The sequence below is a fragment of the Remersonia thermophila genome, chromosome 2 (genome assembly GCF_042764415.1).
Source record: "Remersonia thermophila strain ATCC 22073 chromosome 2, whole genome shotgun sequence".
NCBI classification, from domain to species: domain Eukaryota; kingdom Fungi; phylum Ascomycota; class Sordariomycetes; order Sordariales; family Chaetomiaceae; genus Remersonia; species Remersonia thermophila.
Window position 1 is genome coordinate 296,025 of NC_092218.1, and position 14,800 is coordinate 310,824.

General features: G+C 59.0%; 3 protein-coding genes across 3 annotated transcripts; all 3 read right to left on the reverse strand.

The window, feature by feature from the left end:
* Positions 1–881: 881 nt before the first annotated feature.
* VTJ83DRAFT_1539 (uncharacterized protein) lies at positions 882–3,307 on the reverse strand (the record flags this gene model as incomplete). The annotated part of the gene is made up of 2 exons (XM_071007709.1): positions 882–3,163; positions 3,223–3,307. 2 exons carry the CDS (start codon positions 3,305–3,307, stop codon positions 882–884), a joined length of 2,367 nt encoding a protein of 788 aa, XP_070868079.1.
* A 2,589-nt stretch (positions 3,308–5,896) lies between these two features.
* On the reverse strand, positions 5,897–7,045 carry VTJ83DRAFT_1540 (uncharacterized protein; the record flags this gene model as incomplete). The annotated part of the gene is made up of 2 exons (XM_071007711.1): positions 5,897–5,959; positions 6,092–7,045. The coding sequence occupies 2 exons, from the start codon at positions 7,043–7,045 to the stop codon at positions 5,897–5,899; spliced, it is 1,017 nt and encodes a 338-aa protein (XP_070868080.1).
* Positions 7,046–10,624: 3,579 nt separating this feature from the next.
* VTJ83DRAFT_1541 (uncharacterized protein) lies at positions 10,625–14,062 on the reverse strand (the record flags this gene model as incomplete). Its single annotated transcript, XM_071007712.1, has 1 exon — positions 10,625–14,062. The coding sequence occupies one exon, from the start codon at positions 14,060–14,062 to the stop codon at positions 10,625–10,627; it is 3,438 nt and encodes a 1,145-aa protein (XP_070868081.1).
* Positions 14,063–14,800: the final 738 nt, after the last annotated feature.

Sequence of the window (14,800 nt, forward strand, 5' to 3'; positions counted from 1 at the left end):
TTCTTTTTTTTTTTCGGCCTCTCGGTACAACGATGCTATGCACGATATGGTTGGTGCGGGGTCAACGGTATCGGGGCAGCCAACACAAAATCTGCCTGTACGCAGTAATTATCGTCGCCTCGAATGTGCAACTCGTTCGTTGCATGGTGTAGCTGCGTACTGCAATGAGCCTGAAGGTTGGATATGAGGAGAAAAAAAAATAAAGAGAGCCCTTGGTTCTCCCCAGAATATGGAGGCCAAGTCGCTGCCAGAGCAGTCAATAAGATGGGTGCGTAGGACTTTTTGCTCAACCTGTTAGAGTCGTATAAGACAATCGTGGCAGCCAGCCTCAGTGCCAGTCAAAGGTTCACCTCAGCAGGTTAGTTTGCCCAGGCCCGTGGACGTTCGGGAGCCAAGCCAGCCAGTCCTTGAGAAGCAACCAAGCATGCACATGTCACAACCCGCACCACAACGAAGCAAACACCAAAGGTTTTTAAAAACGGCGGCCTGCAAGGACCTCAATTGACAATCACTCTCCCAAAGCTATCATCGGCAGGCCCTTGGGCCCACGCCTTGGAACCGTAGCATCGCATCCCAAGCAGCCCACACCACGCCTCAGAGAGTAGCCGGCCCTCGCAGTCCACCAAAGAAAAGGTATCGTCCCACTTCCCCAAAACACACCATACGGTATCTAAACACCCCAACATGGTATCAAGAAACAGGACGACGACATGCCTCAAAACTCCGTTAAACCCAGGGGTATCATCATCATCGTAACCATAACCGGACCCAAAATGCAACCCGTAAGCAACAACATGAGAAACCAAGACGTCACAAGATACACACGCCTCCCTCTCAAAAGGGGGGGACACATCATCGCACCTTGACCTGCAAGGCGAGGCCTAGAGCCCCAGCAGCAGCACCGGACGCGGCGGCGACGGCAACAAGGAGGATAGTTGCCGTCTCGCGAACCCCGACGCCGACGACCAGAGGCTCGCGAGCGAATCCCGGCCTGCTTTTGTAGTCTGAATCTTCGACTTGACGCTTGTCGGCGTAGGGGTGGACGATGCGGTGGATGATGATGATGATGACGACGGTGGTACGGACCACCGCGTGAGAGAGAGGCTCGTGACGACGAGGAGGATGTTGTTGACAAGTTGTTGGGCGGCCTGGCTAGAGGACGACGATCCCGCCGGGAGCACGCGCAGGAATGCTGCGACGCACAGGAGCGAGACAAGACCGAGCACGGAAAGATGGAAGGAGCTGTTGCTCATGAGCTGCTGCTCCTTGCCAGCGACGTTGCACCGCGTCGGCAGGGTTGAGGGGTGCATCGACGGGAACGTCGCCGGCGACTTGTCATCGGAAACAGCAAGAGCGGCGGCGTCGTTGCGACGCATTGTCGAGGATTTCGAGGGTTGCCTGGAGTCACCGTTGTGACGGGCGATTGACGGGGATTTGTTGCAAGGCACCGCCGCGCTGTCGGCGGTGCTGTTTGCGAGGGGCTGAGCGGAGCGGACAACACGGCTGTAGCCGGCCTCGGTGGCTGGTGACCGGTTGGCCTGGTTGTGGACAGCGTCGCCGATTGGCAAGCGTGTCGTGGGTGATGCGTGTCGTGCGGATCGGCTCTCTTCCGCCGCGGCTGCTGCCTTCCTCGCTGCACTGACGGACACGCATATGCCCTGCGATTCTACCCTCGATCGAGAGGGTGAGCCGCGACTAACCGACGACTGGCTCACGTTGGCCACCACGGTGCTGGTGTGATTGTTGTGACGAACTGCCGCGGCGGAGATCTGTTCATAGCCGGAGCCATCGCTCTCAACGCCAGCCTGGAGCGACCCACGATTGTAGCGACCGGCGGTCACTCCGCTGCCTCCGTAACGAGTCGTGCCGAGGAGTGGTGGCGTATGTCCCGTGTCACCAGGAACATAGTCCCACGGGACGTCGGTTGGCGACGCGACGGCGTTGTGACGGACGCCGGCCTGCAGCTGGCTGGCCGGCGGCCTGGCAGCCCCGACGGCATCGATTGTCGAAGGGCGTGGCGAGAGGGATGCTGGCGGCACGCCGGCGACGGGGGATTGCTGCTGGCTGCCAAGGTCCCTCAGCTGGAGGATCGGGTCCTCGTCCAGGGCCTCGGCCGGCGGCGAGTAGAGGTTGAAGTCGACATAGTCGGTGCCAAGGGCCACGCCCGGGTTGAGGTACGGCAGGTTCAGATCCAGGGCCACGTCGGCGGCGACCTCGACCTCGGCCGGCGAGAGGCTGGCCGTGGTCGGCGACGCGCGAGAGCCGGCCGGCGTGTAAGGAGTGAAGATCTGGGAGGGCGAGGCGGCGCTGGAGCCCAGGCTCGGCGAGACCAGGCTGTCCAGGTCGAAGCTGTCGTGGAGGAAGTCATCGAAGACAACCTCGGGGACAGCGACCGCCATCGAGTCCTGGTCGAAGGTCATGAACTCGTTCCAGAGGGCGAGGTCCTCGGGAAAGATCCCGTCGAGGGCAGGCACTGCAAACGCCTCGGGAGCCATGGCGGCCTGGGCGACGGCGAGCTCTACCGGAGCGTCGACCACGGCCGCGGGAGACGGCGTCTGCGCCGTCTTGGTCCTCTTGGCCGGCGGCTTCTGCTCCTGCTGAGCCGAGGCCGTCGGAGCCGCCCGCTTCCGGTGCGAGGGATCGCAGCGGACCTTCTTCCTCCTGCACGTGTCGCAGGCCTTGATGATGCGCATCAGGTGGGCGTGGTCGCGCTGCTCCTTGGTCTTGCAGCCGCGAGAGGCCGAGTTGGTCACGTCCCGGCCGTCCTTGGTCAGGATGCGCATGCCTGGGTGGTTGGAGAAGTCGATGGTCTGCACGCGCGAGGCGGCGGCGGGCTTCTTGGAGGCCGACGCGCGGGCCCTGGGCTTGGCCTCGGCCGGGGACTGGGCCCACGAGCCCTCCGAAAGGACGGGCGAGGTCCCGAAGCTCGACGAGTAGCCCGAGTCGACAAAGCTCGAGGCCGAGGTGGCCGGCGAGGCAGTGACGGGAGCAGCAGCGGCGGCAGAAGCGGGGACGGGGTAGAACTTGAAGGTCTCGCCGGTGCGGCGCGAGTGCTCAAAGAAGTCCATGGAGATGTGAGCGCGCTTGTCCTGGATAGCGGCGGGTCCGGGAAGCAGAGCGTGAATCATGTCGTCGAGCTCGGGGGTTCCCAGAGCAGGCAGCCCTGTTTCCTGGTCAGCTGGCGTCCTCAAGGCGGCACGGGCAGGGCTATAGAAGACATACAGATCAGGGCAGCCCCGAGTGCCGGCTGGCACACGGAGAAGCCGCTGAAGGCGCCGACGGATCCCTGTCGGGCCATGTCGGCCATCAAAAGCGGTGGCGTTGCGAACGATGCGGGCGTTGGGAGCCAAGGCGACCTCGGTGTCGGCGAGGGTTGGCTTGGACACTCGGATGATGTACCAAGAAAGGGTTCACGAGAAAGAGAGAGAGAGAGCACTCGGAACCGGCGGGAATGGATTTGTATCTGGGAGTTGCTGATCCAATCTGTCCCTGGCGGCAAAGCACGCGCTTGCTGGACGGATGCACGGTTTCAAGCTTCTCTGACGGCTGGAGGTTTGCAAACGTGAGAGGCAAACAAAGCCAACGACGGCAGATGGAGAGGTTCCTTGGAAGCAAGGCTGGAGGAGGGCTGTGGCAAAGCTGAGACCTGACGGCAAGCTGGCAATGGCACGAGCAAGATCCGATTCCCGTTGAGGAGGAAAAGGAGAAGAAAGAAGTTCAGGCGTCCGCAGGAGTCAGGCCGATATTTCATTCCGTCCTCGATTCCCAGAGCGGACGGGTTTCGAAGGCGCAGTTTGATCTCGTCTGTCGCCAAGCCGTCGGCGAGCTGAATTAGGAATAGCGCCATGCGCGACGTCAGCCTCGAGGGTACGGGGTTGCATGTCTTTCCTGTAAATATCCGCGTCAGCGCGCCGTTGGCCATCTACCCCACACGCATTCGTACAGAATATACCTGGTACGCTGTACCTGCCACCCCTGCCCCACGGCGGAACCATGCTCTGCATGGCTGCACCGTCGGCGAGCGTTTCCAGGCTTTGCAGGGTCCCACACCCCCCCCCCCCCAACCCGCACGACTGCGCGCAACCTCAATCTGACGCGAGGGGAGACGGGAGCGCGTTCGATGAAAAAACAAGGCTCGTTTCATTGGCCCAAGACGCAGATGAGTCAACTGACAGCCCAAGATGGCTGGCCAATCCCGGAAGGTGATGCGATGGTTTGCATTTTCGGTAGAACGGCTATGGAGGAGGTGAGTTTGAGGGAGGGGCCAAGGCGGGAGAAAGGTTCGGACAGAACATAAAGCACGGTTGGCGGTCTGCCCTACCATGTAACTAGCGAGTTATCGCGCGGGATCCAACAATGGGTGCGTAGAAACCGGGGCGAGCAATGAACGAGTCCTTCTGAGTGCCAAGGTAGGGGAGGTACCAAAGCTACCTAGGTACCTTACCTATTCCTAATTCTCGAGCCTAAGCACTTTTTTTTTTTTTTTGTTTTCGCTCTCAATCTGGTGCGGTTTGAGATGTCTGTCAAAGATCAGGGAGGTAGCAGGCCTTTTTTGCAGACGACGGCGCAGGGCTGGGGCTTGGAGGCTTGGAGGAGGCCTGCGGTGGCTTGGCTCCCTGGCCTTGCCCGTCCTAGGTACGAAGTAGTACTGTGTAGTACCTACTAGTAGTTAGTTACTTGTGCTAACCACGTCCATATGTTGCTTCATAAAAAGAGGGTCCATGCTTCCGACCCCACACTGTGGAGATCCATCAAGGATTCGGTCAATTCGGTCCCCAAGGCTCGGGATGCAACACTCGCTCTGGTTCTTCGCCTCTTCCTCTACAATGCGCCTGTAATAGGCCAAAAAAACAAGCTGCGTGCGATGGCTCTTCTGCTGCCGTACAGCATCATGGAGGGATCCCTGATCCGCCAAATAGAGGTACATACCTTGACTGGTCGTCCATTAACACAATCAGCCTTGCACGAAAAGGGCTTGGGGGCTCCCATTGCACCAGCTGCAGTGAGAGAAAGGACAGTCCGATGGGGATCGATGGTGATTAGGGCGGGTTGGACGACCTGGCCTCGCGTAAGGGATGGGCTGTGGCGGTGCCACAGGATCTTCCAGGTTGCCAGTAATGTTGCCTGCAGCACGCCCTCAGCATCGCATAACTACCTATCAAGGTCGTAAGGCGAACTCCCGGATCAACGCAGTAAGTACCACACGGGCCAAACAGTCACAAGCAAGCACGCTGGTGTGAAAGCAAGGGACGATAGTTTGCCTCCTCAAAAGTTCCTCAGGCATTTACCTGTGATGATGGACGTATAAATACCGATGCTAGCCCCTCATGTTTTCTCTCCCAGCTCATGACTCTTAGATTGTTTCGTCTGACATCCATCCATACCCAACGACATTGGCGCCCACCCGTGTGATCCGTTTTCCATGGCCTCCTCTGTGGATTTGTATGTCTTCTTTATATCATATTCTACAGCATGACCAAAATGTCAAACCTCAACTTTGAGATCGGGGATATTCTGGGGAACAAACACATCAACAACCCAAAAGGCAAGATCGCAAGAAAAAAAAGCAAAAAAACCAGAAACGCTCTGAACAGAACACGATTAAATGCAATGACCAACCCAACCAAAACGCAGGTCTTTATCAAGGGAGACTAAAGCAAAACACTTCAGAGCCGCAATGATGCCAGGGAAACCCAACAAAAAAAAGAAAAATGAGACAAAGCACGAGAGAGAAAACAGAGGTCGCAGAAACAGGTGCTGTTGTTCCCTTGTACCCCGAGAGGAGACCGGATCAGGGTGTGGGAAAAGGACGGCGATGCGGCACCAATGATCGCGAGGACGACGACGACCACCCGGGCGCGTGAGCCTCAAGCCGCCGACGTCCAGAACCCTCGCCTCATCCTTCCGAAGCGACCGGCCTCGAAGCCGCCTCCAGGATAAGACGCGGGGTCCGGTCATCCTTGCAGCAGACGCAAGAAGGACGCAAACATCAGCCTTCTTGGAACTGAGCCGCACACGAGTGCGAGACTGAAGGGAAGGGGGAAAAAAAATAAAAGGAAACCAAGAGACAAAAGAGACAAGGGCAGCTTACCAGAAGCCTATTACGATTACCTCCTCCATCGAAGGCATCACCGAGCCGGCTTCGGCCCGCGACGCATCGACGGCAAAGACGCAACGCCGCGGCCGCCATCATGACGATGACGGCCATGCCGCACGCCGGCCCTGCCTCGGGGAGGGCGTGCCGCATCGCCCGCGACGGCGGGGGCCACGCCGGCCGCAGCCGGGAGTTTCCGGGGGTGGTGTTGTCGTCGTCGTCATCGTCGTCGCGTTCGCCCTTGTGGAGATGGAAGTCGGCCCGGGGGAAGGCGCAGGCAAAGGTGGTGTCTTGACGGCGGCGGTTGCGGTAGGCAGCGGGCGGCGAGGGGAGGGTTTCGTCCGCACCCGCCTTCTCGGACGGGGGGGAGGTGGTGGTGACGGAGGAGGCGTCAGAGGACTCTGCTCCCACCGTGCGTGTTGCGTAACTGGAGGGATAGCCTCCGTGCGGAGTGCCGCCAGGCGTGTAGAACGACGAGGACGGGTAGCTGCCGTAGCCGTGCCCGCCGCCGCCGCCGGCACCCCTGTTCCCGTACGAACCGGGGTACCACGAGCCGCTCGAGGGGAAGCCGTTGCGGATGTCTTTCGGGTCCCTCTGGAGAAATGGTGGGTCGCTGGCCGGGACAGGCTTGACATAGCAGCATTTGAACCATACCAGCATGTATGTGGGGTTGCATACGCAGTTAGAGAGCGGTCGGCGACATTCAGAGCACCACAAGACAATCAGCACCTCGGCGACATTGATGTGGGTGATCCGTAAGTGCACGACCAGGCTGTGGATGTCGGGGAACGTGGCGGGGAACGGAGTATCTGAGCAAACACGCCCACCATCGTCCCATAAGCAGACCCATTGGCCGGAGGCGTTCTGGTAGCCGGCCAGATAATGGTTGCTGGATGGATGAGTGATAGCCGGTCCTGGCGCGGGCAGGTCTATACCGCTCGCGGCGTTCATGGCAAGCGGCAACGGGGTCACCGGGAAGTCCAGCTCGGGCGGCGAGTGTGAAGCGCTTGTGGGGGTCGGGGTAAACGAGAACGATGTCCCGGGGGGTCTTGGGGTCACCGATCGCCCAGCGTCGTGGAGATCCTGCACGGGCGGCGGCCATGAACCGCTTGCAGGGTTCAGAGAAGGCGGGAACGAGGTTCCCGAGGGTCGCGGGGCCGCGGGGTACCCAACGCTGAGGTTCGGCACAGGCGACGGGTTGGCAACGAGGGGGTGGGCGCACTGATTGATCTCGTCGAGAATTCTTTCGTCCCGAGCAGCCGGGGGGGACGACACCTGGGCATCCTTAGCATCCTTAGAAGGGGCGAAAGAGCCCCCGCCGACGGCAAACAGATCGGCTCCCGGATCGAATGGGGGTTGTTGGGGATGCTGAGCCACGGGGTTGTTGCTGATCGGAGAATCCTGCCCCCCTTGATCTCCCTGCGGTCCTTGATGGCCGAGGCGGGGTTGAACATGTTCACATCTGACCTCCTCTTGCAATCAGCACAGGCCCCGACCCTCCGCACAGAGGCGGCATGCTCCCGTTGGTCTGGCTTTAGTTTCCCAAGGCGGCGGCCTCGAGGTCGCGCCTGACGTTGCTGCTGGTTGCCGGGCTCGAGTTCGGATCCATCTACGCTGTGGTCGACAGACTGGCTGGTGCTTGCGGCGGAACTCGTCGGCGCCGAAGGGGAGTTGGAGGAGCCATTTGCATCATCTACCTGCTGCCGTATTGGCAGCATTTCTGGCGAGAAGACGAAAAAGAACTGAGAGGAAAGGAAATGGGGACGAGAAGAGACAGAAGAGAAGGCTCTGGGAGAAAAGTGGGCGACGAGGCTCCCATCAACGACCCAACCGGGCAATCGAGTCGATATCTTGTGACCTGTCAAACGGCTCGGAGCAGAGGATGCGGGGGGAGGGGAGGTATAAGTAGCGGAAGCAGGAAGAGAAAAAAAAAAAAAGAAGAGCACAAAAGATGATCACACAACTATGGAGGGATGGATACAAGAGACAACAGAAGCAAACAAAAGGTAAAATGGATGGAGGATGGAAGGAAACGAGTCTTTGGGGGAGTCTACCGAGGGTGAAGCCACTTCTACTAGTTATACACGACGGGAGGATGACAACTCACCACCCTTCCCCTCTCCCCTTCCCATTCATGTTAGCATTACCCCCCCCCCCCCTCCCCCCGGCCTCCCCACCCCATCCCCTGTTCAGCCTCATCCAGCGAACATCACAACAAAGCACAGCGGGGGGCGGATATGGCCGGTCGTCGCTCGTCGCACTACTGCGTATGCTTCGCCAATTCAGTGGCTTGCGACCGGGACGCTGGCAGGCCAGAGGATCGGAGGAATTGGGGCAGATGGATGTCGCATGGAAAACTAAGCCGTTTGGTAAGCCACACGCCTTGTACTCAGTAAGGACCTTAACTTTTTGACCTTGGCTTGGCGTGGAAGGGAGGTCGTGGCGGAGGAACGAGAAAGCTACCCAGGTCCTAGACCTTGCCCCGGATACGTAGTCGGCGTGCTCAAGACAGTCAGGCCGGCATGAATACCTAAGTCGGAGGAGTTTGTGCGTCTTGAGGTCAAAGTGTGTCTCCAGATACCAAGCAAGGTGTGTGAAGTGAACCCGCTCATATTGTCCCCCCTCCATCACCACCAAATCAGGCCCTGTCTCTTTGGAAGCATCTGCAAGCCCCGAGTGTCTTTTTTCCCTCCAGTTTGCCTCTTTTTTCTTCTCGGGCCAGGACGTGGGACTGGAACTCGCTCCGCATCGAGCGGCAACAAACCCCCCCCGCTACTCTCGCATTGGGTTGTCCAGTGAACTGTCCGCGGGACTGCCGTGCTGCAGGGCTGGCCGGGGTTCGGACATGGATCCCATCCACCACCGAGGCAGTGCTCGGTGCTTGGTATCCAATTAAATCCTCTCCAGACCGAACCGTTGACAATGTTGGCGATATTTCCCATCCCCAATGCTAGGGCGCTGCACGACACTGCCTGGTACTGCCTCAACTCCCGGTCAGTCCGTTCTCCTGCTGAAAGACAGCTGACCTCCCAGGTCCGACTCTAAAAACCATCAGCTTCGAGGCCAGCCAGCCGGTCACCAGCAGCCCAAGCAGCTGCATGCCACCGGCCACACCCGGATGCATGCTGGACAGCACCATCACCTGAACCGCAGCTATGTACACAAAAAAGATCCATGTCCCCGCCTCGAACCAATTCACCACCCTGGAAAAGGCCGATGCCATCCACTCGGCCAGGGCATCGCGCCGAACGTGACGAATCTGGTTTTGTTTCCCCTGGCCTCCTTGTTTTGTTTCGTTTCGGTGTCCCAACGTCGTTCTGCGGCTATCGAGGCTGAAGAGATCGACGTTGGGAACCGGGTCCCCCTGCCTGGTCCCCCGCGGATCCAGGGCCTGCGGCTCCAACCTCTCGGGCTGCCATGATGACGTGCCGTGTACGCAGTACTCCACCCCGGGTTGCTTACTGCGTATTAGAGTCTGGTACGACCAGGGGCCTGGGTACCGAGTGTACTACTGCGTATACGTAGTAGGTGGTGTCAGTATTCCGTAGCAGCAATTGATAGCTTCCCTTTTCTTCGAAATCGAGGAGGGTCAGGTCGGGGGGGGGGGGGGGGGGGGGGTTGACGCAGTGGTGTACCAAATCACCACACCACACACCACACAATCCACACACACCATCAACCAACTCGTTACGGTATTCCTCCAGGGATGCAGGAAGCACGACATGAGCGGGAGATGGTGGGAGGTGCCGCGGGCCCTCGAGACGCCGGTCGCTGCTATTTGCTGGTCGGTCAACCCCCCCGGTGTGCGCCGGAAGGGCGTCGAGGCCCGAGGTGGCCGCCTCCTCCACAGGCTCTCCGCACAAACCCCCCCCCCTCTCTCCTCTCTCACCCCAAAATTCAACCTTTCACCCGTCGAAAATATCCCCGAGTCAAATCTAGCACCAAGAAACACGGCATAGACGCACGAGGTGGTACTAGTCACCGCACGATTGCGAATGGCTTCATGAAACATGCACCGTAGTTGCAGGCTACCTATCACCAGCGGAGGGAAGATGCTGTTGTTTTGCCAGGCCTCGGTGTGACGTTCCGTCTGTGCGCAAAGTCTGCGCTGCCGTCTCGCCACGGACGAATAGGAGTTGGCTGAGGAATGCCCAGAGATATACTATTGTGTGGTTGCTTCCGAACCGCACCACCACTTTGAAGCATGGCTATGGCGATGGAAATGGGCAATATTCAGCGTTTCGAGCTAAAAAAAAAAAAAAAAAAAAAAAGTCTGCCGACACTCCTGGAGCCCGGAACCGTGAACGCTAACGGATGTGTTGTCACCACACATGCATGCTCAAGCTAACAAAAAATCATCATCAAATCATCACATCTTTTTTTTTCTTGTTTCTTTCCTTCGCCCTGTGTTTCGCCCAGCCCAAATGCCAGCAGAACCCCGGGTTTCATCCAGTACAGGTAGACAAACACCCCAACAACTACACACGCTCTCTTACACCGAAAAACACGCCCCCCCTGCAGTAGCCCCCGTCAGCCTGGCCTCCCCTTCTCCAACAAATCATGCGCCTCTCGACTCCACGGCCCTCCATTCCTCGCCGACGCAAATCCAGGGAACCGCATCACCCGCTTGGGCCTTTCCTCACGAGCAGGAGGGGGTGGGGCAAGACCACCACCGACACCACCACCCATGCCACCCATGCCACCCATGCTACCCATTCCCATGCCCATGCCCAGGCCCATACGCGCTGTCGGGCCCACGGGGTCGGGGGGTAGGACAGGTATGACTGGGATGGGGACGAGGCCCTTGGCATCGGACTTGAGGGCTGCTTTGCGGCCGCGGGTGGCCGGGTTGGCGATCCTGGGCCGGGCAGGAGCTGCCGGGGCAGGGGCGGGTGGTACCGGATCAGCCGCTTCTGCGTTGGCAGTGGAGCTGATGCCCGTGACGGTCGTGGCTGTCACCGAAGCGGGTCTCGTCGTTGCAATGGGGGCCCGTGGAAAAGGATCGCTGATAGGCGCGGCGGAAGAAGCAACAGCTGGAACAGGGGGAGGAGCCGGTTGTGGCGGAGCTTTCTGGCCGTTTTCTAGGCGTTTGGCTGCAGAACCGTCGGAAGCAATATCGGCAGCGCCATTGGTCAGGCGTGCAAGTGGTTTCTGGAGATTGGGTGAGTCGTGTGGTGATGATGCTGATGCTGTTGATGATGGCAGGGACTTTATTCCTGCTCCAAATGCCCTATTCTGGGCGAGATTCCCTGTCCTTATTGACGGAGCGGTCGTTGTTTCTGTGATGACGCTCTGAGGACCTTGGACCGTCCTGATCGGGCTCTCGATCCGATGGTCGTCACCATCGACAGCCTGGCGGCTCGTGAAGCTGTCACGCTTCGGGGGGTTCGACGGACGACGCAATCCTTCATGCTGCACCATCAATTCCTTGTCCGGCGGATGCTGCACTTGGCCATCAACAGGCAAACTGTCTCGTGGGGCAACATTGGTCCGCGAGGTCATGGGTCCATCTTTCTCAGACAACCGGTCCTCGTTTCGTTGTTGTTGCATCCCGTCTGACGGCTGCGGAGGAGGCTCGACGTCTTTGGCAAGGTCGGAAGCCTCCACATCCACAGGGGCCCGAGCCAGGCTGTTGTAGTTGACAACAGGCGGACTCGATGGGATAAACCCAATGACTTCTCTGCTTCGCACGCTCTTGCTCAACCGGGCGAGCTTGGGTCGGGGCGGTGGCGGAGGGACATCTTCATCGCTGTCGTTGGAGTCCGCTATCCTTACCCTCTTCCGAGCCGGCTGCTGTTCCCTCAAGTTCCGCCTTGCCCGTGTCTTGGGCGGGGATTCAGGCAGCTCCTGCTCCTCAGCTGCATCTTCCAAAGATTCAGACTCCGAGCTCGAGCCCGTTTTCCTTGTCTTCTTTCCGGCTAGGTGCCGTTCTCTCAAGTTCCGCTTCGCTCGAGACCTCGGCGGGGATGACGATGGAGCTGCCTCCACGGTTTCCTCTTCCGGAGGCTGTTCGGGCTCCGAGCTTGAGGACTCGCTGAGATCCGGGTTCGCCTTTGCGGGGACTCTGTGCTTTGATCTTCCTCTCCTTGCGGGGGGAGAAGATGACGGCTCGAAAACGTCCCTTGTCTTCTTGGGGCCATTGGACTTTGGCTTCGGCAGGCTAGGCATGTCGTCTAGGTCTGACATGCGACATTCCGTAACCTCGATATCAAGCGGTGCATCATTCACGTCATCGGATGCTAGCCTTGGAGGCTCAGGCTCGGGTATTTCGGGCATCTCCGGCATGCGGCGTTCAATGGCCTCGTCGTTGAGAGCTGCAGCTGGAGATGGCGCGGACGCTACGTTTCTCCCCGCTTCATCCGCCAGCTTGGGCGACGGCTGTGGAAGCTCCAAAACGTCTTCAGCAGCTGCAGTAAAGATGTCTTCGCCATGATCGCTTGTTTTGACGGCGGGCCGTGGAACCACATCCCTTGTCTTTGGTTCCGTGGTGGCGGTTCGGCGGTTCGTCTGTTTTGTCTTGATCTTTCCCTCGGCCAGGCAAAGCAGTCCGCGTTTCGGTCGTGGCTTTAGCCGCAACTCCCTTCTTTCCTCTGGGGGTGGTTCCTCAGCCTCCTCGTGCTGCGGGCTCGCTTGCCGATCACGATCACGACTACGGAGTGAAGCCAATGGTTCACCCGGTCTGTCACCCTTTGGTTTCTGCTTTGGCTCTTTCACCACTTTGGACTTCGGCCGGACAACTTTCGTGACGTTTTGCCGACCGTAAGAGGAATCTTGCGGGTCACGGTTCTCGTCGTGTCCATCTTCGTCCACAACAATTGCTAGAGACAAGGAGGTGCCCGGATCTGCAACGCTTGGACGAGCGGCCGCATTTTGTTCTGGAATCCGAGCTTTGCTTTGGGCGCCACGCGCTACTGGCTCCTCTGCGGTCTCGAGCCGAGAAGAGAACTTTGTCGGCTTGACGGCGGTTTGTGGGGCAGCGGCAGCTTGAGGATCGTTCGAATGGTCTGTTGCTTCGTCCAGAACGCGTGGAACACTCTTCAACAGTGTTGCCGCCGTTCTTTTCGCAGGGAGGCGGACCGGGACGCTTGAAGCATTCGCGGATGGTCGTCGGTCTTCGATAGAGACACGGTCAGGACGAGCTGGAGTCTCTGACGGTCCAGACAACCCACCACTGACCGAGAAACCAGCTGCTGGAAGTCCCATGCCTGGAGCCTGCGGTTCCTCCTCCGAGGGGCATCCAGCGTCTGCTGGCGATGACGTTTGCTGTTGGCGATATATCGACGGCGCCGCCTTCGGGATTGGGGCCGAACTGAGAGGCGTGGCAGACAGTGTCAGCGTGGCGCCAAACAAATGTTGCGCAAACGCCGGTTTCGTGTCCTCGTGTTTCCTCCTTTTCGGCGGGGGCTCGTTGGTCCGATCGCCGTCAGCCGCGCGCTGTCGAAGCTCAAACGGAGACTCGGAGGGAACTACAGCGCGGCCATGGTGACCCGTCGGGGTAAGTAGCTGGCTCAGGGGCCGATGCCGCGATTGGAGATTATCGTTTGCGCGAGCGCCGGGTGGAGATGTTGTAGAAACGCCGCTGGACGGAACGGGCCGAGCCACGGTCCGCGGCTGCCGATCTTCCTTGCCCTTTGTTCGCCTGTCCAACAACTCGGACAAGTCCTGCTCCTGACGTCCCACGCACTCGCTGACCTGAACGATGACAGCACCTCGGTCCAGGGGGAACTCCTCACCCTCGCCGAAATCCCAGTCGTGCTGCCAGTGGGTGTCCCCAATGAAGTGGCCGCGTTCGTCATACACCATGACACGCTTGTTGAAGGTGTGGTAGCGAAGACGTCCATCCTCCCATCGTTTTTGTTTCCGGCGGAGATCGTGGGTGAATAGGCAGGTAAACTCGTAGATCGCGGCGGTGGTGGCGCTGCTCGAGCCAGCGGTCGAAGCAGAGCTCGGGCCTCTCATGGGCGGCATTCTGCGGACGCAGGATATGGTTTTCGCCGCATTGATGCTTCGAAAATGCAACGTCGAGATGGTCGACAGAGGCCGTCAAGAATGGCTGCGGGGGAGGGGTTGAAGCCGACGGGCATTTGGAGGTTTCTCGACGTGAGACGCGCAGAGATTCATTGGTCGCGTCAAGAAAGTAACACGATATCACGTGATCTACACCCCATATTCTACGAGTCCATCTCAACGGTGGGGCACCTTCCAGATGGCCTACTTTGCCGAACCAACCTGGAACGTTATTGGGTCGGGTGGGCTCCGTACAGTACCTGGGTGTGCATTTGACATCATGTCTCACGCAACTCGGTTAACTTGGAACTATGGTGTACGGAGTAGTGGTGGTGTACACAGAACCCCGAGGCTGGAACCTGACCTCAGCACACGGATGTCTAGGTGGCTGTCAGAAATGTCGATTGCCCCGAGCCATGCAACAACATGGAACGAACTGCCCGGGAGACATTGAAGAACCCGACTTCCATTGGCTCAACTCCTGATGCACGCCAGCAGGACCCATTCACATCAAGAACTGACCTGGACTGCCGGGCTCTGTATTGCACGAGGGCCACCGCCATCGTCAATACACCATGGGCAACGTGGGCTTTGTATCGTCCACGACGAAGGGAACGAAGCATATTCCTCACTTTTTTCAAGCGTCAAGAGAGACAGGAGATCCTTGCGGGGTAATTAGAGCATCAAGCGTAGTATCAG